This window comes from Schistocerca gregaria, chromosome 9 (genome assembly GCF_023897955.1).
Source record: "Schistocerca gregaria isolate iqSchGreg1 chromosome 9, iqSchGreg1.2, whole genome shotgun sequence".
Lineage (NCBI taxonomy): Eukaryota > Metazoa > Arthropoda > Insecta > Orthoptera > Acrididae > Schistocerca > Schistocerca gregaria.
The window spans coordinates 162,204,792-162,231,484 of record NC_064928.1 but is presented as its reverse complement, the minus strand read 5'-3'; the positions used below and the strand labels follow the sequence as shown (position 1 = coordinate 162,231,484).

General features: G+C 37.5%; 1 protein-coding gene across 30 annotated transcripts in view; it reads right to left on the bottom strand.

Annotated features, from left to right (window-relative positions):
• Nucleotides 1-26,693, bottom strand: part of LOC126291941 (speckle-type POZ protein-like) — a 95,864-nt gene that overhangs the window by 60,874 nt on the left and 8,297 nt on the right. For 24 of the 30 annotated variants that reach the window (XM_049985686.1, XM_049985673.1, XM_049985683.1 and 21 more), the window contains one exon: nt 8,178-8,232. The exons of the other annotated variants lie outside the window; for them this stretch is intronic. In XM_049985686.1, the coding sequence (XP_049841643.1) occupies nt 8,178-8,218 (41 nt within the window). In that variant the 5' untranslated portion in view covers nt 8,219-8,232. The remainder of the gene's footprint in view (nt 1-8,177; nt 8,233-26,693) is intronic. 30 annotated transcript variants of the gene reach the window in all.

Sequence of the window (26,693 nt, the reverse complement as noted above, 5' to 3'; positions counted from 1 at the left end):
TTCATTTTACTGTTTAACGTCACTTTGCGTAGCAAGCTAAACTGACGTCATTAATCTACACTGTTATGTTAACCTTCAGTTCTGCCAGTGTGTGCAGTCTGTTTTCATTTAACCCTTTCTTTAAAGAAGTCCCACAGCAAAGAGTACCGAGACGTTAAATTTGGATAATGTAAGGTGCCAAATTCCTTTAGAGACTACTAGATCACCAACAATTTTACATAGGAAGTTAAATGTTTCATTAGGCGTGTGACGTATTTAGGCCAGCTATTAGGTCATCTAGTGTCGGTATTGAGGAAAGGTGAATTTACTTGCTCGGCTGGGTGTGAGTTGGAAAGGCGAGGAGGCTGTTCGGTCATTCTGGGCAAGCTCAGGTAGAAAGGTGGTAAGTGTGCGGCCAGGTATGTGTAACCCCAGAGCAGGGAGAATTTGGAAGTCAGCTGCTCGCAAGGCTGGTGTGTACAAGCCATACCAGTAAAGGTGGCTTCCAAGACGGTCTGAAATGTTGCTACTTACAATTCTTAAGAATTCAATGATAAATCACAGTTCCATAGTAAAACAAATCTGAATACAGCTGTGATCTCGGAAAACTGAGGCACATCCAATGAAACAGTAATATTTTCAGTATCTTAGAAACTATGAAAGTTAATAATTTGGAGTAACAAATATCTTCACATTAAACTTTGGAATTAACAACTTTTAAATGCTTAATGAGATTTCAGCAAACAATGTCTCTGATGATCATAGCATAGGACTACAGCTGTCATTATTTATCATATTTATCAAATTTTCATAATTTTTCATTATGCTAATATCTATCAGAATATTTTATTCTTCACAATAACATAGCTACTATATGTAGGTGTGAATGACTCGCCATACTTGTGTAGTTATTTAATAAATAGTTCACTATTTTTGCCAGTAACTTTATCGAAATGATTATTACAGCTCATATTAAAAGCCATTTGAATTTACAAGTGGTCAGTTGCATGTATTAGTTGACACCACAATTTAAAACGAGTGCAAAATAATGCTTCTATCAAGCAGTCCAAAGCAATTGTTTAACTAATCTGTATGAACATTTTACTGTCATTTAAAGTGAACACTCATGTGCAAGAATGATTGTTTATTTACATATGAACAATTATTATTTATACTTATTGTAAATGACCTGGGTATGACCATATGTTTATCATGTTCCTTTTATTAAATATTGTTATAATTTGTTAGTTCCTTGAAGAAAGTGATCAAGCTGAGTTAAACCACACCTGTAGAACACAAGAACAATGTAGATTTGGTGGGGATGGCCTTCAGCCAATGAAAATTAGGCAGTGATGAAACACTATTGTAAGCAAGTGAAAACAGACACTTTGTGATTGGTGCACTCAAGACAGCTGCTCGGCGAACTTTACATCAAAATCTGGACGAAGTCGGACCTGCTTGAGGTAATGTGTGATATTCGTTCAGGTACAACAGCTAGAATACTTTAACTTCTGCAAAGTCTGAATGTGATCAAGCTCAGAATTTTTAACTTTTTCCGCTTGCATTTCGGAATTAAAAAGAGACAGGGCATTACTGTCTACTCTGTATTTCTCGAGTGTCTATGTATAAATTGTCATGCTGAGCTCTGATTTCATTTATTGTGATAATGAAACGGACGCAGTTTTGCGCGTCTTGGATGACTACTTCAGTTTGGGGATTCTGCTACCATTCTTTTAAAGCAACTCAATTACATTTTAATAAGGTCATCTTTCTGGCTGTTTTATAACTGGTAATTGCAAGATCACTTTCCATCTATCTGATATCAGTCACTTTAATAAATATTATTCAACATAGTTTTCTGGTGTTGTCTATGTCAGTTTTGTAGGATACAATAAAACCTTTTTCACTAATTATTCATTTTATTTCTGATTATTTTATTAATTCACATTTCTAGCAACGTATACACTATTTGACTGCAGGATCACATATACAATATTATTTGCGAAATTAACTGCTGGGCATGAATACAGAGGTGTACAGCTTGCCCCTATGACTTCATTGAGCCACTCAAAAAAAAAAAACAGAGACATGCAAAGACCAATTACCTAGGTATATCAATATGGCAGCGAAGTAGCGTGCACTATCCTGTTGCAATCAACAGGAACATTCATCGACATCAAGAAGAAAAATGAACTGTGGAACGATATCTTGGTACACAAGACAAAGAAAATAAGGCCCACTATTCGAAAATGGGATGGGGCACAGCAAACTCCCATTTCCTGAAAGTGCAAGGTGTTTTCATGAAAGGTAGGTGGATTTTCAGTTGACCACATTCTCGTCTTTTGATGATTCATGTATCGATTAAGTTGGAAACACTCATCAATGAAGAAAAACAGTATAATTCTGAAATTCCATGGATGTCAACAACTGAGCAAAACCACGTACAGTACGCTAGACACTTTTCTTCATCCAGTGTCTTCAGTTCCTGCACACTATGTACATGACATGCTTGACATTTTAACTTCTGTATCGCTTTCTGAGTACTACCATATGAAATCTAAAGATTGGAAATTCAGTCTCAAACTTTTTGAATATGAATGCAGTATCACATTCCTCAAATGCCAGTCTCAGTTCTCTTCTTGTCTGCTGCATTCTTGGGAACAGATGATTAATCTCAATTGTTGTTGAACTGTTTGGCATGGTGGCATCTGGAAATCTCTCACAAAAAGCACATACAATACACGAATACAAATGACTGGCCAAATATTGTTCAACAACAAAAACTCTTTGCTTTTGCAAAAACAATGTTTATCAAGCAATGTACTGCGCAATACAGAAGACCTGTACCATATACTTCGGTGTCTTTCTCATTGGTGATAATACTTGTAGTGATATCTAGCAGTCGCTGGTCGAACGAATGCAGTACAACTCTTATTTACATATATCATGTTGTAGTTGGCAGGAGAGCCAACCGTATTGCTAAAAGAGGCCGAAATGCACGCGTTTTAGCTCATGCGGGCTGACGTGAGGTTTGGAATATGACAAGGGAATTAGAACAAAGAAAAACGGACGTAGCTGGTGGAATACTTAACTTTAATCCATTAATGAAGAATGTCGCTCTTTATGGTACGTGATTCACAATATCAATAGTACAGGTACTGGCACCTTGCTAGGTCGTAGCAAATAACGTAGCTGAAGGCTATGCTAACTATCGTCTCGGCATATGAGAGCGTAGAAGTCAGTGAACCATCGCTAGCAAAGTCGGCTGTACAACTGGAGCGAGTGTTAGGAAATCTCTCTAGACCTGCCGTGTGGCGGCGCTCGGTCAGCAACCACTGATAGTGGCGACACGCAGGTCCGACGTATACCACCGGACCGCGGCCGATTTAAAGGCTACCACCTAGCAAGTGTGGTGTCTGGCGGTGACACCACATACCATAAACTAGGTACATTGTGACCAATTTTCAGATTCAAATTTGATTATCATGACTCTTTTAAACTTCTGTGAAATTTATGGCAGTGACCATAGGAGATTGTATGAAGGGATTACACACCAATCACTACAATACATTTTGTAAAATGCAGAGAAAGTAATGCAAAAAATGGCAGGTGCTCAAAATTGGCATACACTAACTGCCTATACTTCTACCACTAATGTCAACTACCATTCGACTTGCAGTCACTATTTCAAAAACACAATGAAACCCAGATATAAACACACCAATCTTAAGTGCCTTATTACGCCTTATATAAAGGAAAACCCAGTATGTTACAGAAATCAATCAGTGTGATCCATCACCAAAATTACAATACTTAATGAGAGGTACCAGGATGGAGTACCACACTACAGGTCTAAATTTGGTTGAGCATAGTAACTTCAAATTAATCATGTTGAACTTCAAGCCTTGTTTCAAAGCTTCCTGTGCAGTTAGAACTAAGGTTATCTATTTTTCATTTCTTGAGTCAATATCTACCACTTGTGGTGAAACAAATTTCATTCCTTATTTCTGGAAATATTTAACGTTATACGTTATACTTGGATCACTGCCTGAATGACAACAGATTGCAATTTGGGCACTATGTAATTGATATTTTTGTTAGTTGTACGTACATTAACAATTACAAATGAAGCAGGTTGCAACAGTTTCACCAACTGCCATGCAAGAAAATCGAGACTACGTGGCACCATGTAGCATATAATGGTGAAACTTTACCACTAAGTAGTATATAAAAAACACCAACCGGAGAGGGAGCAGACAGCTATACATGTGGTCAAAGTAACAACAGCGGTCAAAGTATACCCAGTTTATGGTACATTTATTTTTCTTGTGCACGACTTTTTGATCACAGTGTACAATAGAGATCCCCATTTCATTTCATATTACTCAGGTATATATGCCACTGGTGTGGGGGTGCGGGGAGGGTATCCTGGATTTTTCCCCATATCTCCCGGTTAAAAACAGTGCTTTCCAGGTGAAAATACACTTTTTTCTGCATGAAAAACACAATTCCCAGGAGTGGAAGTACATTTTTTCCATGTTAAGTTGCAATATATTTTCTCTTGGAGTTATAAAACTTATCAATCCCTTGAATAGTGAAGGTTTTATATACCAGCACAGAACTTACCAACAATTTAGTAAATTAAACAAAAACAAAAAATTTAAAAAAATAAAAAGGAAATGCGTTTTGGAAAGATCTTTATCGCTTGGCAACTTGTACAGTGTATATTTTCATACTGCAAAGGTACAAATATGAATTAAACCAAATACCACACAATAGCTTCCGAAACACTGAAATAGGGACTGCAACACACTTTTGTCAGCCAATCATAGCTCATGTTACATAATCTCACTAACCAGTGACAGGAAACATTCAGAGCAAAGGGCATGCGATGTAGTCTTTAGTCCGCCAATAGCAATGTTACTGTTAAGTAGTGTGAAGCCACAAATAGGCACAGTTAACGCTTCATGTTAATATACATACAGTGCAGCTAAGCTTTGACACACAATATCAGACGTCAAAAATGTTTTGGTGTTTTTTCCTAGGGTGTGGTTTGCCAGGATCTATGGCACCACTTAAATTGCAGCAGCTGAATATTTCTAACAAGCACAATTACAAATTTCACTGTTGTGTACTGAACATTTTGAGGGTTTGCTAGCTGACTACATCTCACACAAAGTACTTCAACTTTTCCACAGAAAAGCAAATTACATGTAAAACTGCTCAACAGCTAACCTTGCAATTTTGTCGCCAAGGATAATTATATGTTTTGCCATCATTTTGCCTAATTTGCAATCTAGGAAAGAATGAAAACAAATATGAAAAACTAACCTTCAATCTTTTTTTAAAGCATTTATCACCCTTCAAGATATATCAAACACAAATGTGCTAGTAAAATTTTAAATAATGGCGTAATGGCTGGTCTTCTGAACCTGAAAGTTTTCAAAGAGGCTTGTTCACAAAATACCAGGTTTTGAATGAGAGGCAAACACTCCAAGATTTAAGAAATTCATCGTACATTCTCATGTGTAACCCCATTTATCCTGCAAAGAAAGGAAATTTCCTTTGAAAGTAATGCTTCTCAAACCACCGTTCACAATATTTTACCGTGACCTGTCAGAAACGTGAACACCTGGGACACCAAACTCATTGAAAGCAGTTTGTTGCAACGAAGTATTTCATAGTCTTTGTCTTAACGTTTTGCTGTTGGCAAATGCTTGAGAGTGCAGTTTGGTGGCGGTGTTGTAAATGGCACATTTTCTTTCAATTAAGGTTTTATTTTAGTGTTATTCACTTGTTTATATTTTGCTGTTCAAGTATTATTTTGCAGTAGCAGGATCAAGTACAATTCTTTAAGACTATCAGTTCTTACCAGTCAAAATTACAAAAATTTAATCGCAAACTTAAAACAATGAAGAAATTTATGGAATTTTAAGAGGTTCCCGGGTTTCCCCCATATGAGAAAATTTCCACATTTTCCCCCATTTTCCAAGGTGTCTCAGGGCGTATGCACAGTGATCACTGTCTTACCCCTAGATATTTCAACAATGTTACAGATCTCAGAGGTGTACCGCTACTGCTGTGATTCGATATGGGTGGATGCCTTCTATGTGATATAAGCATCATATTTAATTCAAAGTATTTCAAGGGGGCTGTCATCCAGCATATTTCTTACAAGCTGAACCACACATCACTTGGAAACACTATTCTAATACTCAATGGCATAAATTTTCTACATCATCACAATTTGGATTTTTGTTCCACAATCATAAAATTTAGTAAACTTCTCTGCACATAACACATATTATACTGCAACCTTTCCCTGTGATACGGAAAGAGTGAATTTTAGTTACAGTACACTTTCTCCGAGAAAAATATGGAAACATGCTCACCATTTACTTGACTGCCTTAAGCTATAGGTCCTCCCCCCCCCCCCCCCCCCCACACTCACACACAGTGATTTATACTCAAATACACTGAAATATATATAAGTCAAAAGATTACGACTAACTGCTTAATAGCCCACTGGTCACCCTTGGGAATGTAATACAGCAACGATTCTGCATGGCATGGATTTAACAAGTCCATAGTAGGTTTCCATAGGTCTTTGGCACTATATGCATACATCCAAGTCACTCAATTACCATAAATTATGGACCCATGGTTACTGGGCAAAGAGTTGACGTGGCAGCATAGCAAACATGTTCCATTGGGCTGTGAGGAAAAATTGTTGCCCAAGACATCAATGTGAGTTCACTACCCTCAAACCATTGAGCAAGACTCTAGCCTTCTGAGACACACAGTTACCCGGCTGGAAGATGTCGTCATGGAAGTAATTGAGCATATAGCGGCACAGGTGGTCCGCACTAATGTTCACACAGTTCACAGCTGTCTTGGCACCTGGGATTATTACCACAGGTCCCATGGAAATCCAGGTGGGAGAAGAATGTAAGTGCAGGTTTACATCTGCTCTTGTCCAAAATACTAATCTCTCTAGTGGCATGCACAAACTATAAGGGTTTACTACAGGTGAAAAAAAGAGGAAGAGGACTGACATAGCACAACAATTCTGTGATTGCACATGCAAGCCAATAACAAAGAGGTAGGCAGATCGTGCAAAAAAAAAAAAATTAAAAGTACTAGTATGTTGCTGCTTTGTCGATAGAAGTTCCATTTTCAAACTAAATTTCTTTATGTGGGGTGTGGATATACACGGTGTAATGAGTATAAGTGCAGATATTTCTATTCGTGACTGAGGACGATGTACTGAACATTACATCAGTATTTATGTCATTTGCTGACTAATAATTATAGCTATTACGAGTCTGGTGTTTTTAGGCTGTGAAGTACTTCCAACTACATGCGGTCCAAGCAACACAATGTTTATCTTCCCCTGGCAGAAGGTCAGAGTGGATGCAAAACGGTTGGTCTATACTGACAGCCGTAGTCCATTTAGTGGTGCAGTTACAGCCATGCAAAAACATCAGGACATAAAAGTTTGTGACCTGCTTGCGGGAAGACAGTTCGATTCGCAAAAGAAACAAGCAACACATTGATGTGCATACATATTAAAGTACTACATACAAAAATTTCTGCACTTATGCCCATTACAGAATGACACTTACTGGAGACAATGTTCAGGAAAAGACACAACCAGATATAGAATAGGGTTTTAAAAAAACCACCACGGGAAACTTTCAATTGGTTGTGCATATAATGTACTGAGGATTGCATCACCTATGCTACCAAGTTACCTATGTGTCACAATCAGAAGAATTTTGCCAAAAAAATACATCGGTACCAACATGCAGCACAAAAAAAAAGGTACCATGACAAGAATCACATGGTAAAAGCTGAAGCCCTTTTTTTAACATTCACTTTTGAATGTGGTGTGAAATACATAAAAATTCAATAAACAAATGAATTTTCTAAACTATCTGGCTGTGATACAAGGGAACAAGCATTTGCCAATGTTTTGTATTCAACAAAGCAATCTCTCTTCAAAGGACAGGCACCATACTACTATTGGTAATTTATGCAAGACTGCTCTAGGCCAAACACAACCATAAAATGTGAAATGAATTATTAAATGACAACCACAGAAGGGTTACCCTTTGGAATCTATAGATGATCTTTACACAATGTGTTTTGGAGACAACTTTTGATTTAAAGAGTTTCAAAATATATGTTACACTCACTGTCTGACTGCCCTTCGCAGAGTCCTCTGTTCTTGAGACATTTCTCATAGAGATCCTGTGACAAAACAAAAACCATAACTAGTTTTTAAAGTTTTCATGAAATCTTATCATGCTCAAAATGCAAGAGTAAGACAGTTTGGTTGAGGGCACTCAGAAGCAACCAAATGCTGCCCGTGGTACTTAAACATTAAAACAAACAATATAAATCTGCACTGTCTTTTAGTTGCAACAGATAAAACTTTTATCAATGACATACAGATAACTATGTGCCTGAAATACAAGGATTAGACCTTCAATAGTGGTGACAATTTATTTGCAAGTTATATAAAATAAATACATCTTTCAATATTTTACTGTTCCTCAAAGAAGTCACCAGTATTGTATGTTATCCGTTGCCAGTGACGAAGTCGAAGTATACCCTTAGCACTGCCAGTTGTGTCGACAGATCAAGTGGAGTGGTCTATTGCCCAATGAAACACTAACAGTTCTGAGCAAATGCCACAAAGTTCTTCCTTCATCTCAGAAATCGAGTTGAACTCACAAGGCCTTTTAAGTCCAGGGAGTGTGGTGGCTGATACAGAACTTCCCAGCCCCACTAATCAAACAAATCAGTAACTTTGTGCACTGTATGCATCTGAGAAATGTCCTGCAAAATGTTGGGTGGGTCCTGCACAAACTGTCGCCATTTCTTTCTCTAAGATGGTTGCAGGCTGCATTCCAAAAATGTGGGTCCTGCACAAAGTGATGCTATATCTTTCTCTAAAATGATTGCAGGGTGCATTCCAAAAATGAACAGCGTAAGAGTACAAAGCAGTGACACTTTCTGCAGGACAGTGCTCAGTTGCACATGGCACAAGTTGTGACATTTTGTAACAATGGGGGCTGGAGAGTGCTGTACCACCCAGCAAAATCCTCAGACTTACATCCTGTGGCTGACTTGATTTCTACATCGAAAGAAGCACATCACATTCACTTCAGAGCTCTTATAGAGATCTCTAGTGCAACAGACTGCTTCACTTCAACTGTCAGCACCATGGGCACTGAGGTCTCCTCCAAGTTGCACATCACTGGCAACCGGTTATACAGAATGCTGGTGACCATTCTGAAAGACAGAAAAACTTTGAAACATATATTTATTTGGTATAAGTAGTAATTAAATATTTGCCACTACCGCAAGTTCCAACCTTAGTATTTTCCCCATGTTCTCTCCCTTCCTTTTTTCTCCTAATTTGTTTGGGTTTAGTATTTTCTAACAGTGTAATCATGAGCTCAAATGCATAGTATCAAAGGAACTGTCTTAAGTTATGTCAAAAGAACTACACAGGCAGTCAGTCCAAGCGAAGGACAAGTGTCAGGAAAACTGCTGATGACATAAGAATTATCTTGTTATGTTCTGCAATACATTTGGTACACTTACTGAATATCAGACCAGCTTTCTGACTGGTTCCAGGACTTATTAGCAGCTATAACTCTAAAACAATTTTCTAAATGGTGTGGAATCATCAGATATAAAACTAACTTCATGAGAACACCTACAATGTGTTATAAGGCCAATAATGTTCACTATACTAACATTAAGAGTACTAGGGGAACTACACTGTTAACTGCACAGGAGGAAGTGGATGGTATGAAGTAGTACAGCAAAGTTCTCTAGAAAGAGGAGGAAGTGTGTCATCACACAATAGAACTTATTTTAACAATCTTCTGAGCCCAGAATTGGGCCACGTCGAAGAGTTCTTTCGTGACTAACCATAGATTGTCGAGGTTGCATCTGTAGTGAAAATTGGGACAACCAGGAGTGTTTCATGTCTTGCACGGCACCACAGTAAACTTGTCATCCTCATTATCTTAACCCAACTTGATAATGTTTGCTTTCACTGGGTCCACCCATGTTCTTATGCATTACAGGGTTCTCCATGTTTTCAAGTTTGTTGTGGAGTCACCAGGCACTACCTGTGCTGGTGAACAGTCAGGGGGGAAGCTCTTCAATGGTCATGTTGAAGAATCTTTCACAGGATCTCCAGCTGAGTCGCTTTTGAATTTGTGAGATGTTCTTTGGGAGCTGGGACTCCCTAGACCAGCAAGCTAGACTCTAGCTTTGGTAGGGGCATGGATACACACATCCCATGTTATTCAACATGCTTCACTTAGGCTTGTGTTGAAATTCTTCATGTATGTTGATCTGGTCTCTCGTATTCAGCCAGAGAGAGGCATAGTGCTTGTACTGTAGTACTTGAGATAATAAGTACTGTTCCCCCACTCACATGATAGAAGAAAAAAAATGGAGCTTATATGGAGGGATAGATAACACTCCACCCAAATGTCTAAACTCATTGGAGTAAGTGGCAACCAAATGACTACTCTGTTTGGTGTGTACAATCTGAAACTGGACACACACCATCAAGATCTTTGGAAAAATATCACATACACACCCCAAAGATAACAAGAGCAGATAAGCATTGAATTTGTTTGCGAAGAATGGAAAATATATACAGTAGACGTCCGATGTAATGTGGTTGACAGGAAACATGCTTTCCTCCTGTGTTAGCTCTTTGAAGGGCAGGCAAATCTGTAACTAATCACATACGTAGACAGTTTCAACTGTGGCTAACCACATAGTATTTTCTCCCTTTACCACTCAGGGGCCAGTAGTCTCTCTGCCAACCAGCCAATTGTTGCCTAAAATGCCGCTAGATGGCAGTGCAGGTCATCTGGGCAAATTTTTGCCGCGTATTCAAAACAATAGTTGATACTTCTTCATTGTTAGCGCTGTTCTTGGAAGCGGCGTGCAGTATTCTCTGTAGCTCTTCTTTATACAACTATTTTTGGTAAGTAATTGCTTATATTTATGTGTTGAACACACATAAGTCTTTGTGTAATGTAACTTTAAATTGAAATAGAATTTTCCATGTTTTACTGACAAATTTGTGTGTGGTTAGTGCTGCTAACCACTGCCCTTCTGCTCCATCCAGTATATTTTCTTCGTCTCCATCGAATATGTCTAGCCGAAAAGGAATAACTGAGGATGAATGTTACCGAACTGTATTTTAAGAAATGCCTTTTAGTGACAGCAGTGTTGACAGTGATGGAAATGACTCCACATTCACGACAAGCTGTTCAAGTTCTAGTCTTGTGTGCAGTCGTGTGGTTCTAAATTTAACCAGTGGTCTTCATGGGAAAAATCATATTATTTTCATGGACAATTATTTTACATCATATGATCTGTTCAAGGGCCTAAAATCCAATGGTGTGTACGCTTGTGGAACAATAAATCCCAGCAGGAAAAACATACCAAAACTCAAGGAGGAAAAGGAACAGAATTAGAGGGGAATTCGATTACAAAATAAGCAATGATGGCATAGTAATCTATAGATGGAAAGATAACAGGGTAGTCAACTTCATTTCAACATGTCATTCACCATCAGATGTGTCCATAGTAACTCGAAAAATAAAAGATGGAACAATAACCAATATCACTTGTCAAATTGTATTGAAAGGCTACAGTTCCAGTGTGAACTATGTGGACAATTTTGATCAACTAAAATCAGACTACACCATTCACAGAAAAAGCAAGAAATGGTGGATCAGATTGTTTTTCCACTTTTTAGACTGCAGTGTGACAAACGCGTTCATTATGCACAAACAAATCGAAATGGAGCAGTTCTCCAATAAAGACTTCCGTCGAGAGATGTACAAAATCTTGTTGGCTCCAAAAATAGTTTCAGTGGCAGCTGATTTTGCCTCTGTATCCCAAAGTAGTACAGCAACTCATATCAAATCACACAAACCATTGATAGACAAAAGTATTCGCCACGAAAGCAGTAAACATCAACCAATTCACTCATCATCTAGAAGATGTGCAGTTTGCAGTTCAAAGAAAAATCTAGTACGAACAGTGTGGATGTGTTCAGTGTGCAAAGTACCTTTGTGTCTGAGAGCAGGCAAGAACTGTTTCAAGAGATACCACGAAAATAAAAACTAGTTATCTCAAAGTTCAACCACCAAATATCGAATTTTTATACTGTATTGGGGTGATGGTTACCTGTAGTGATCACATTTAATGTTAATATTTTGTTGTTGTTTGAGTGAATTTTTACAAACTCAGTGTATAAAACATGTCAAGGCAACAAACCAAATGTGCTACAAGTAAAAAAAAAATGGAATTTGCAAATAAATTTTCTTGTCCCACTAGGGTAAATTTTAGTGGTGTTTACCTGCCCCTCAAAGAGAGCGTACACTCAATATGTTGAGAGCGAGCCGTGTTATGGCAAACTATGAGTGGAAAGTTGGGAAGAAAAACACATAATGCAATATTATACACAGTGTACTTAAATTTAAGAGTATTAGAAGTACAACATTTCAAAAACTTACAGTAATTAGACAAACTTCACTCAAAAGTCGACCAAACAGCAACACGAGTCAATACACTAAAGTACACTAGCAAGCACAGCATGATAATTTATAACAGTGCCTGCATGCTACAGCACATCATTAGTCTAATGCCTTAAAGAATTGGGTTGGGCATATCCGTATCACTTCAGGCAGGGTAACTTCATAGTCTCTGATGTTTTTGAATTTAGCATATGTTAAAATTCAGGAGTAAGTAACACAATTTTTGTTTAAAAAACACTGAGAACACCAGTTTGGAGATGCAAATTTCGGGTTTTTTTTTAAATGCTGTATATCTGTAAATGTTCGAGATATTTTGTTAGAGTTTTTTATTTGAAAAATAACTGTTTCATAATTACAATGGTTTGGACATATCTGTCAAAGTTCTTTTACTGTCGCCTTTTGAATTTTTTTATAATTTACAGATTTTTTTCCTTCAAAAATGCCAATCCAGACAAGCTTGATTTTTTTCTGTTGATAGTACCATGTAGTATTATACTCTCTCTAAAGGAGAACTTCCACTTTTTAAGATGGACAGATTTTATTTTAAAAAATCATTTTTTTAACTTTCAAGGGTATTGTATGTCTTAACTGAATTTGTTTCTTACTAATTTCTTTGTTACAATGTTTATTTCTATTGTCTTTGTTGCAGTTTGTCAGTTTCTTTGTTATGGTTGTTCATTGCAGGTTTCTGTATTGTAGTTGTTCAGTGCTGATTTGTTTACTGAAGAGGTTTCTAAACAATCCGAGACCATCTGGAGAAATCTGTGTTTTTGTGCGGAATTTGCCAGTTGACGCAATTGCAGTGTGTTTTGTGAAAAGGACTGTTGAAATGTCTTGACTGAGGCCACAGGAGAGTGAAGTGTGCAGACTATTTGCATATACATAAGAGGGTGGAATATAAGACAGACAAAAAAAAAGAAGACTATGTTCAGGTTGGGAATGACTGTTCTCAATTGAAGACTGTTTCGAAGTGAAGATGTTTCCAGTGATGACCTTTTGTGTTCTAAAAGTTTTGACTGTATAACAACAATAATAGTATCTGCACAAGGTGAAGCCTCCCATGGTGCAGATGATGCAGATTTTGCATCAATAGGGAGACAATTAAACACCCTTAATCAGTCAACTACAGAGGTTGGTGTTAGTCCTGTTAAGAAACCATGGTCAGTGAAGTCGAGTCATAAGCTCTATGCTTCAAGAAAGAAGTGAAGGGCTGTCTTTACAGCCACTTGGCCTGGTAGACATATCACACAACTCTACAGAAATTACGTATGCGACATGGGAGGAAAATAAACTAATTAAGAAAACTGTTGCCTTCAACAGTTTCACTGATAAACTTTGTGAATGGTCAATGAAAGCAGTAGAACACCAGCATCTGAAGAAATTGCTACAACAACACATTGCAAAAGTGAAAGGGCGTGTACAGGCTGCAGAACTATGTTTAGCCCTTCACTGCAATTTTGCCGAGAACTGGTCGGTAATGCTCACATAAGAAGTACAAGGATATCGTTAGAGTAATAACATGGTTTCAATTTTTACAGGCGTGACATATTTTCAAAACAAGACCACAAGTGTTGCAATTGTAAGTGATGACTCAGCACATGCTTTGCGAGCAATGCGCAAAATTCTTCAACTGCAAACAGGAGTAGAGAAGATCATTATATCTGATGGTGCTCCTAGTCATTACCAGCTGTTTGAATTGAGTAAGTCGCTTGTGCAAACTGAATGGGAACATTGCACTAATGGTCACGGGAAGGGGCCTTGTGATGGTGTAGGTTGCCTGCTGAAGCACCATGTACAAAACAATATTTCCGGACCAAATACAGCTGCAATTCAGAATGCTGAAGATTGTACAAGAGTCGTGAAATCTTACACAAGCACAGCCCTCATTCTTTTGTCCAAAGAGAAAATCGATGAATTCCGTGAGCAGAAAAAAGAATGGCCCTTACTGTGAAAGAAATTCGGAAGACACATTTTTGGACTCAAAGCGATGGGCAAACTCAAGTTGCACACACTTTAAAGAGCAAGAAAGAAGAAATTGTGTTTGATTGGCCAACACCTCAGAAACAGCAGGATAATATTCAGTTCACAATCTGAGAAGGGGGATATTTGTGGTGTGTGTGTATGACTGTGACTGGTGGATTGCAGAGATTATGGACGCCAGTTATGAGTTAAGTAAAACTATAGTGAAATTTATGCTACCGCATGGACCAGCTGCAGGTTATAGGTTTCCAGCTGCAGGACAGCAACACCACCATCAGTACTCACTTCCTGTTCAAAATGTTTTGAACATTGTAAGTACTCCAGTTCCTTCCTCTTGGTTCAACAGGAAGGCATTGAGCTATCAAAGGAAGATACTGAAGCAGTGGAACACACTTACTTCATTGACTGGCTAATTTTAGTATAAAACAGAGAGCACAGAAGTTGTATAAATTGAAAGCATTAAGTCTTTTGACCTTTCACATACATTTTGGAATAATTTAAAATGCTTGATGAGTCCCTTACTCATCATTCAAAACTAAAATCATGTTAAATAAGGCTAGGTCTTGATTTTTATGAGCCTGTTATGTGATAATAAAACATGATTCATGTATGGCAAAAATTTCAACTGTTTATAAAACCTGTCAAATCTAAAAGTGGAAGCTCTCGTTTTCAGTGAATGTAAAACTATATGGTACTAATCAACAGAAAAAAAAGAAAAATCAAAATTTTATGGATTGGCAGTTTTTTCATAAATTATAAAAAGTTCAGAATGCTATAGTAAAAGGACTTTGGCAGATAAGTCCAAATGAAGGATTTCTTTGAAATCACAAATCAATTATCTTTAAAATAATAAAAAAAACAAATATCTAGAACTGTTCCAGAGATACAGCATTTTGAATTTTTTTTCCAAAATTCGCATCTTGAAAATGGTATCCGCAGTGCCATCTTTGGAGGGCTCTATCTCGGAGCAGAAATTTTTTTTGAGAAGATGAAAATTCCTGCCTGGAATGATATGGACTACGCAGTTAGCTTTTTTTGACAGGACATTTCAAGCAGGTTATTGGGTACTGTTTTACACTCGTCAGGTGCAAAAACTCAATTTGGTTTGGTTCATTTTGTCACTCCATCCATGTAATCACTTTCTTTATATTATCCAATATTCACATGTACTGGGATCATCATCTATACTTCCTTCTTTAGCTGCATCATCCTCATCCTCGACTGTTCTACTACTGTCATTGGGAACAAAATCAATAATGTCCTTGTCATCTACGATCTCCAAAATCTGTTCTTCATTGATGACAACTACTCAACAGTTCAAGTCTTCTACACAAATATTGCACAGCAGAACATCACGTGCAGACTGGATGTCACTGTTGGTGAAATCTGTCACATTTTCTTGCAGTTTCCTCAATGAGGAACTTGTTCCAGCAATTTCTAATAGTGGTCAGACATACTTTTCCATGCCATGACTACTGAGATTCCAACACTCTTAAGATTTATTTCCATTTTCTCATCCAAATTCACTGCTGAAGTAAGCAGTTCACAGCAATAATGAGCCTTAAATGGTCACATGATGCCCTGGTCCAACAAATGAATTCATGTCATGGTGTTTTTTGGGAAAAAAAAGTTTTTATTATTCCATCTTCTCACTGCAACACAATTAGCAGGTGAATGATCTGGACAATGATTGAGGATTAGTAGAGCCGCTTCTCTCTGCTTAAGTGATTGTAGGTGCTTTCTTACTGACAGAAGAAACTATTCTTGAAACGAATTGGTGAAAATGTCACACGGCATCCAAGCATTCTTCGAATGACTGTAAGTAAATTGCAATGATGATAGGTTTATATGCTTGAAACATCTCGGGCTAAGAGGTTTCAGGTTATGGCGGCCCAATTTATATCAGGGCAGCCACTCAAAACCAGAAGGGAGGGGGGGTTTACAGAGAATTCCAAGTATGGGGAGAAAAGATAGCATCATGCTTATAAATTAATGGTGAGTTGGGGAATGTGGGGGGCAGGGTGGCGAACAGCTGTAACAACCTCTTTTCCTCTCAGTTGAGATATATTAGCCATAAGCAGCACTTTAAACACAGTTTTTAAAGTTCAGTAACAAATGGAACATCATTAATATAATCAACACATTTTCAAATAATAATAATATTATTGACACCAGCTGCTTCAGTGGCCAGAGACTGTGTGTGTGTGTGTGTGTTTGACCAAAAGCTCATTTTTTTTTTTTTTTTTTTTTCAGACAGTCTCTTTGTTGTGCTTATCTGTGACTCGGCATCTACGCTACATGGTCAATAGCAATGATTCTTTTCATAATATTGTTACATTCCTATCTGGATTTTCCATTGTTTGGCTTTCAAATACTAAGTATTTTAAAATTTGATTTTCTTGCACTGGGAATTCTGGTTGGAAGCAATCAATAATAAAGTGCCTTTCATCACAATTACCCAGCGAACGATCAGATTAAGCTTATCCATAACTGATGTTTAAGAACTGGTGACTGTTAATTCAATGTAAATAAATTTATACTTTAGGATCATTTAAATTTTCATTTATCATTACTTGTGTGGAAGTTTAAGAAACTTAAGCAGATTCACTGTCACAACGGTCATTTGGTGAATTCCATGGGGACATTTCCATCTTGAAAAACACCCGCCTGAAGCTATAAATCTTTGTTGCCGTGTAAAGCAAAGTGATTTCTTTAAGCTCAAGCTTTAATTAATTGGCCTGAAAAGTGGGACATCTTCACTTTCCTTTATTAGGAACCACCCATAAAGGCATTCATCAAACTCACTGTCATTTCCCAGTTTAGTCCTTTTGTGTCCTTTCCCACATCACCTTCAACTGATTTATACATTTTCTAAGTTTATTCTCTTCTTTCACCCACTCTGTTTCTTCGGGTACGCCACACTCCCTTGATAAACTTGCTTCAGTTTCACCATTTAACGCACAAGGGAGCCTTGCAGAAATCCTGAGAATTTGTAACTGGCAAATGTTTGAGACAGTCATCAACTATTCTACGAAAGGCGGCTTATAAATTCCAAGAACCACTATCAAATGAAAACTCTAATATGCAACAGGTCCCCACGTATTGCTCCCAAATGAACTGCAATGACAAGATTAGACGAATTACAGTGCACAAACGTGCATTTAAGCAGACATTCTTGCTGCAACGCATATACAGTGTGAGGAATTCTGGCATCGTTCAGGTAGTATGGAAACATGTCAACTACAATGGTTCTTTCTTATCATCTTTATGACCCTTAAATGTTTCAACACATACATCTTATCTTCTGTGGGTCTCGTTTATTTTTTTTAACTTGCAACAATTTAAGGTTCAACTGTACAGATTTTCCCTATGAATTTTATGGCTTTGATGGCATCTAACATTTTTGTCACATTGTGCATCCTTTGTTTTAACACCTGCACTACGAGGTTAGAGTGAAGTAACAAAAGAAGAAATGAGAACAGTGTGCCTAATTGAAGTCAACAAAACACACAATATCAAAAAATAATTCTGTCAAAACCTTAAAATACAGAACAGCAGTACAGGCTGCACAACCTAGTTTAACCAGAGTTAAGAAACAAATAATGAGAACCATAGAATGTGCTATAAAGGTGTTAAAAAATGTTCGGATTGAATCGATGAATACGAGAAAATTTTTGTATTTTAGTACAAGGTGCCAATTTTTTGGAATCCAAGTTTAGTTTACAAACATGAAAAATAAGACAATGGGAGCTTAAAACGTTGTTGTTGTTCTTGTTGTCTTCAGTCCTGAGACTGGTTTCATGCAGCTCTCCATGCTACTCTATCCTGTGCAAGCTTCTTCATCTCCCAGTACCTACTGTAACCTACATCCTAAATCTGCTTAGTGTAGCCATCTCTTGGTCTCCCTCTACGAGTTTTACCCTCCACGCTACCCTCAAATACCAAACTGGTGATCTCTTGATGCCTCAGAACATGTCCTACCAATCGACCCCTTCTTCTAGTCAAGTTGTTCCACAAACTTCTCTTCTCCCCAATCCTGTTCAATACTTCTTCATTAGTTATGTGATCTACCCATATAATCTTCAGCATTCTTCTGTAGCACCACATTTCGAAAACTTCTATTCTCTTCTGGTCCAAACTATGTATCGTGCATGTTTCACTTCCACACATGAAACCTTAGTAAGTCAATTACATTAATGGTCTAAGTTTAAGCTGTCAACTAAAATAATTTTTTTACACGAGGTCAAATTCATTTTCCATAACGAGACTGTTTCACATGCACTTCATTTCACTGGCAATTGCCTAATTTTGCCTTCTTGTGCACTGTTGAACAATATCTCACAGAAATGCTTCTGCCAGTCAATCTGTTGAAATTCACACCCTATTTTTTTAAAGTTTGTGGTAATGTCACATATTCCTGATGAATGGAGTAACATTACAAAAATCCCTGATGAGAATTTATGTATCTGGTATGAGTAACTGGCAAACCATTTCTTCAAACACTGATTCTATACAGTAATGGAGTATCTAGAGAAAAAAAAAACACTGCAGCACAAATTAAGATTGTACTTTTAAAAATTACAGATTAATAAAATACTGTATAACATTACTTCTTGGTGGAAACTTGTGTGAGTAAAAGTTCAAGTAATGTGTATAGTCTTGTAGGGATACTTTAATATTCCTTGTACATCGAGCAGATCCAGATTCAAGGGATGAATGAACAAATATCTGAACTACTGTAATGTGATCTTCATGCTGGTGCAACGACTAAATTGATAAGTGTGTTGAACGAACATTGCATAAGTGATTATATATTAAAGCACCTTATAGGAATATGGCACGCCATTATATTTTGCATTATATTTTGATGTTTCCACACTGTTTTGCAGACTGCAAACTGTTGAGCAAGTTGTTTTTTTTTCTGTTGTGCCATCTAATAATGCTCAAGCTCAGGAAATTAGCTAACTGCCAATGAAATGAAGTGTTTATTAAATAAGTACTGACAGTCCTGCACAGGAAAATTACTTTTTCATAAAATGTGCACTTTGGCTAGCAGGCAACAGAACATTTAAAAATGACAATAAATAATTTAGGAGTAAAGGGGACCACTCACAATAATAACTGCAATGTAATAATCCTGACATTGTGAGTCTGTGTCTCCATCCGGCACAATGTAGGACCAGAGAGAGAGAGAGAGAGAGAGAGAGAGAGAGAGAGAGAGAGAGTGAAAATTCATGCACAAACTTTGTATCATAGCTCGTAAAAGGATTTATCCCAAAAGCTAGAAAGTCTTCTCTCTCTCTCTCTCTCTCTCTCTCTCTCTCGTGTGTGCCTTTTGACAACACTTCTGCTATTTGGTGTGCTGTTGCTTTTACTTCTGAATTACTTTGTTTATGCCAGAACAATCCTTATTAAGCTCACTGGACAAAAAATTAAAATGTCACCTCAGTGTGCATGCACAGAAGAATTATTAAGCCTTTACAAATAGTGCAACAATTGAATCATACGCTCAACCACGCACTCTGCCTCTACACGGCATAAGGAAGTAGTGATCAGTGCGCCACTTGTGTTTCAAGTGGACACTGTACATAAACATGGGTAAATGTAAGGACATGACAAAGTGACAAAAGGGATTCAACATGTCTAGAAGCACTGGTGTAACTCACGTTACCACAAAAAAAAAAGTCAGAATTTTGCACAAAAGAGAGATCCCGAGATACATCACAGACGCATTTCACAGCTTGTGAATCACAATAACTTCCAAACCTGAAAGGAATTACTACAAGCAGTGAATGAAGGTCAATTCCAACTTGTTAGCGAGGGAACATTACACGGGAACTGCAGACTATGAACATTTGGAGGCCTTCACCATGCAGGAAGCCATTGCTCATACAGGTGAATAAAGCTTTGTGCCTTCAGTGGGTTAGAAATCATCAAACATGATCAGTAACTGACTGGTGGAACATAATGTGGTCTGACAAATCACATTTCAAAAGACACATGTACCGAGTGCAATGAAGGCCAAATGAAGCATTTCATCCTGAGTGCCCGGTCAGATGGAAGCCCCAAGTGGGTCTGTAATGTTTTACGAATGTTTTTCTAATCACCGAGGTGACCACGAACATGGACCAGCACACACTGGAACAGCAGGTGAAACGCTGACATCAGCATCCCAGCAATTTGATGGAATTGCATGATCAAATCCAGAACGAAAGGCTTAAACGTGGATGTGACAAGCCTGTGCAACCTTGTTGGCTCACTTCCCTAACCGAATCCAGGCAATTACCAAGTCCAGAGGTGGAATTATATGGTATTAAATGACGCCTCTAATGATTCTAGAAGTGACTAACTTTTTGTCTGGTGAGCTTACATTTATGTCAATCAATAAGGTAATCTTAAACTAAATTCAGGGTGTATACGTGGACAAAGAAAAAATATTCCTGGATTTTCTGGTTAAAAATACTTTTTCTCCTGGATGAAAACACAATTTTTCCGTGTTATTAAGTGACAGTGTATATTCCCTCGGAACTGGAAAACTTATCAATCCTTTTAATGGTTATGTTTTTATACACGGGCGAAGAATTTCCCGGCACTTTAGAAAACGAAACTCAGGGAAGAAAACCCCTGGGACTGTACAACTGGCCCTTACTAGTGTAGCAATCTGTCCAAAGATTTTCTGATAACATTTCATTTACTTGGATACACTGAGAAGATAATGCGTAATCTTTCTTACCTGTTATTCCTGGTAGTCGTTTATTTCCACTCTGGTAGTCTGAATCTACGGATTTCCCTAGTAATTATAACAACACTGATCATTCACAAAACCCAATAAACTATAATCAGACAGCGATTGGCGTTCACTCGTTCGGCTTTACTCCGCGCAGCTCGTATAGCCCAGTCCCCTTTTGCCTGCAGGAAAGTCTACTTCTAGATGCGACTAGGATTACCCTGCTAGATATCACTTACACTATGCACGCCTTCAAAAATCAACTTATGATTCATTCAGAAATCAACTTACAGAGGGTGTTCAAAAACCAACAAAAATGTGTTTCAAAATCACATGAACAATCAGTTATTCAATTTCTACAGATTCTACTACCCCATAAGCCACATCACTTCGAGACACTGTACAATCCTCTACATAATCCAGTACTTTTCTGGGAGAAGAGGAGTTGGTGGAAGTCTGATGACTTTGGGCTAGTATGGATTGTTACCACTTGTTGCCAACCTCATAGGAAACAATGTGGTGCACCACAGCACTGTAGTAGACATTGTGAATGCAATGTTGAATCCAGTGTGCTGCTTGCTCAAGCTTACAAGATACATGTTCATATTAAGAGAAAGTGAATTAGTACTGTATCCAATTGCTGTATCACACCAATCATGTAAATCAATCATAGATAATGTCAATTCATAAAATCGTACTTTCTAGACACTGGTATTGCAAATTACTATGTATTGGGTAACATTACATATTGTAAAAATGTAATGTATTTTATAAATAATTATGTAAATCCCACAGTTGTTATGGGTATATACTGTCCAGATTGTAAGAATGATGCAGTTTGAGGCACCACATCACGGATTGCGTGGCCTCTTTCACCGGAGGTTGGAGTCCTCCCTCAGGCATGGGTGTGCGTGTTGTTCTTAGCATAAGTTAGTTGAAGTAGTGTGTACGTCTAGGGGCCGATGACATCAGCAGTTTGGTCCATTAGGAATTCATACACCTTTGAGCATTTTGTAAGAATAATCATACGTCGTATGATACAAGAACACAACTGTACAAAAGGTAATTTATGAGACCCCTAAAATCAGTCCTTACAAGCTATCAAACTGCCCCTCCCCTACAGCATTCTGGTTGTTCACAACAGAGCCCCTCCCACCACTACCACTGATGCCTCCCCTACTGCACTGCCTGCACACATTCCGACCAACTTATTTTGTGCACCATCAAGTTTCTCAAAATGGTTTAATTCTTCGATATAAAGGACAGTCACTCATAATAATAAATTAGTTATCTGACTCCTGAAAAGTTTCTTCTAATTCTGATGAAAAGAATATGGGAATCATTATTTTGGTGATATCCAGGGACAAGGTTCCAGTTTTGGCCACTACCACACTTTGATGTAATTAGTGAATTTAAATAAGCTTCTTTTGAATGCCAGCCAATCTTACAACAGCTCATTATAAACAATATGAAAAGTGCCTCTGAATTAGATGTGGAAGCATTTCTTTGCTTGGAGTCATAATTTTGTGGGAAGGTCTGTGTTGAAGAATTTGAGTTTTGTAGAGTCTTTCTTGAAATAACCCATACTCAGTTTTTCACTTTCTACATATTTAAATGAACACCAGAAGACACGTAATGAGTTGTGAAGCAAGGTTAAGTATCATAGTTCCATTTGTTACAAGTTAAATATGGCAAAAAACCAAAAACAAACTTCTATGGCCATGAAGAGATCCACATTCAGTCTTGGTTTCTTGTTATGAGCACACTCATGGTCGTAAGTAAAGACATATTTGTGTGCTGCTTCGGCCAAGTTTAAAAATTTATGCAAAACATCTATAACACAGATTTGGTTTGTTTATTTAAAATATTTATGTTATATCAAAATAAACATAACTAATAGTCTTGCCTGAGCATCTCATCCTTGTAATACAGTCAAATGTGCAATACAAATTACGAAAATATAACAATTTAATGCAAAATTATGGAAAGGACAGTTGCTGCTCACCATACAGCGGACATACCAGTAAGGCCTTCATCAAAAACAGACCCCCCCCCCCCCCCGCTCTCTCTCACACACACACACACACACACACACACACACACACACACACACACACACACACACCTGCACTGTGGCTTCAGTTGCCTGAGACTGCAGTAGAGTGTGTGTGTGTGTGTGTGTGTGTGTGTGTGTGTGTGTGTGTGTGTGTGTGTGTTTTTTTACTAAGGCCTTACTGGCCCAGAGCTTTATTTGTGAGTTTTTTGTTGTGCCTATCTGCAACTCAGCATCTCCGCAATATGGTAGCAACTTTCCTTTTCATAATACTGTTACATTAAATTTATTATACTATGCAGTGACCAAAAGCTGGAAAATGACTGACTATAGATATTCAAATGTGGCCAAAAGTAATATACATACCTTGAAACAATAGATATTTTTTGAAAAAATTTGTAAACTTTTTCCTATAACAAACCTTAAATTGTCCTTAAGATGGTCATAACTGGTGCCTCGACTCTACTGGGTGACTTTACAAGTGTCTAAAAATTGTTCTGAACGGTTGCCTGCTATGTGGTGAGCCATACAATATGCTTTGTGTTGGCAATAAACACCTACGTATATTAAATTTAACAATGTGTGATAAAGGCTAATCTTGTAACATAGAATATCCATCATTGTGTAATTTAGTCAATTCGATGTGACATAGAAAAGCAGATTGGTATCAACAGCTAGTTTGAAGTAGCTGGGGAGAGAATAGTGGGCAGAGTGCAGGTTTACAACTGATGAACTATAGCTAATGACTCACATACAAATATTACTATACCACATCAAGATGTAACCTAAATTTAGTTGCGGGGCAAGAGCAGAAAGTGTGTTGGCTACATTACAAACTATGCTCTCATGTAACAATTAGCCTCTAGCATGAACATCACTAGGTGGCATAATCCATATCAATTCAGGCAAGCTAGGAAAAAATCTTACCTTCATGGTCTCGGGTGTTATTGAATTTAGCATTATGTTAAAATGAAGGACTAAGTAAAGAACAAACATTTTTTTGTTTTCTCCAAAAAATTTCTGCTTCAAGAAACAGCCCTCCAAAGATGACACTGCACATACCATTTTGAAGATGCGAATATTGGGGAAAATTTTAAAATACTGTATCTTTGGAACAATTCTAAATATTTTGTAGGTTTTTTTTAATTTGAAAGTTAATTGCTTTATGATTACAAAGAAATCCTCCATTTGGACTTATCTACTACAGATCTTTTACTATAGCATTCTGAATTTTTTATAATTTATGATTTTTTTTAAATGCCAAAAAATAAAATTTTGATTTTTTTCCTGTTGATCAGTACCATATAGTTACACATTCCCTGAGCACAACAGCTTCCGCTTTGAGGGTGAACAGGTTTTATAAACGATTGAAATTTTTGCCATACATAAAACATGTTTTATCATCACATTACACTCTCATAAAAATAAAGACCAAGGGTTACTTAACATAATTTTAGTTTTGGAAGATGGGTAACAGACTCATTTTTCAAGCATTTTAAATGGTTCCAAAATGTATGTAAAAAGTCGAAGGACTTAATGCTTTCAATTTATACAACTTCTGTGCACTCTGTTTTATACTGAATATAGCCAGTCAATGAACTAAAAGTGTGTTCTACTGCTTCAGTATCTTCCTTTGATATAGAGTGCTGCTTTCCAGTTGAACCAAGAGGAACTGGAGCACTTACAATCTTCAAAACATTTTGAACAGGAAGTGAGCACTGATGGTGGTATTGTCCTTTAGCTGGAAACCTACCGTATTTACTCAAATCTAAGCCGCACTTTTTTTCCAGTTTTTGTAATCCAAAAAACCGCCTGCGGCTTAGAATCGAGTGCAAAGTAAGCAGAAGTTATTGGTAGGTGCCGCCACAACTAACTTTTGCCGTCAAATATATGTAGCGCTACGCAGGAATGCTTTGCAGGCACAAAGATATATACTGGCATCAAAACCTCTGTGTCAGTAAAAAAATTAAGAGAAAAGGTAGAAGAATGTAAACATTATGCCATGTATTCTTTCTTGTTCAATGCTATCTCATTTAAATCCTGTCTGCCTAATAAACTACGAAACTACAGGGAGACAACAGCAAATGCGGAAGAATATACATATCATGTCACGTTTATATTCATATTATTCATATGCTGAATAGTGATACAGTCAGAAATGAAGTACGGCAACTGACTAGATTTTTAAATCTAAGATGACTAATTTCTGTGCAGAATGTAATGTACTAAAGAGGCGTCTGCAAAGATTTTCAAACAGAGAAAACTTTTCACTTAACTCTCATTCAGAACATCTATCATGTGTAGTTTATTATTTGATTCTTGTTGATCATTTTCAAAGAAAGCAGCAGTGTAAGTAACAACCAATAGCAGTCTCTTGCCATTGTTTTGCTTATGAGACAATTCTTCTCTCCCTTTTTCTTAAATTGTTAGACGCGGTAACGTGCACAAAAGCAAGTCATGTCGTGAGCGGTCATAAACGCACATTATCAGAATTCTACAAACAATGCACGACACAGTACAATAATGCATTTTGAGCTTAGAGTGACGTAAACACCTATTACAAAGAGAACATCACTCATCAGATCAAAGCAAAACAAGCGATCGATTCAAACCAGATGAAGCACATGAAAAAGGAAGGGTACCGATATAAATACAGACGGAACGCCTGACACATAGCAATGGGTACTTGGTAAACCTTAACTGTTAAAGCTTACGACTCTAACCAAACTACTGTAACTGTATCTACATCCATTCGACTTAAATTGTGTCTCGTGTTATAATGGACCAACTTAGTTTCGATTTGGAGGTGCGGTCTAAGACTTTTCTCTCCCCTTGAATTTCGAGTCTCAAATTTCAGGTGTGGCTTAGATAAGGGAATTTTTTTTTCCTTTATTTCGAGTATCATTATTCAGGTGTGGCTTAGATTCAAGTAAATACGGTATATCCTGCAGCTGGTCTATGTGATAGCATAAATTTCACTATAGTTTTACTTAACTCATAACTGGTGTCCATAATCTCTGCAATCCACCAGTCACAGTCATACACACACACCACAAATATCCCCCTTCTCAGATTGTGAACTGAATATTATCCTGCTGTTTCTGAGGTGTTGGCCAATCAAACACAATTTCTTCTTTCTTGCTCTTTAAAGTGTGTGCATCTTGAGTTTGTCCATCGCTTTGAGTCCAAAAATTTGTCTTCCAAATTTCTTTCACAGTAAGGGCCATTCTTTTTTCTGCTCACGGAATTCATCGATTTTCTCTTTGGACAAAAGAATGAGGGCTGTGCTTGTGTAAGATTTCACGACTCTTGTAAAATCTTCAGCATTCTGAATTGCAGCTGTATTTGGTCCGGAAATATTGTT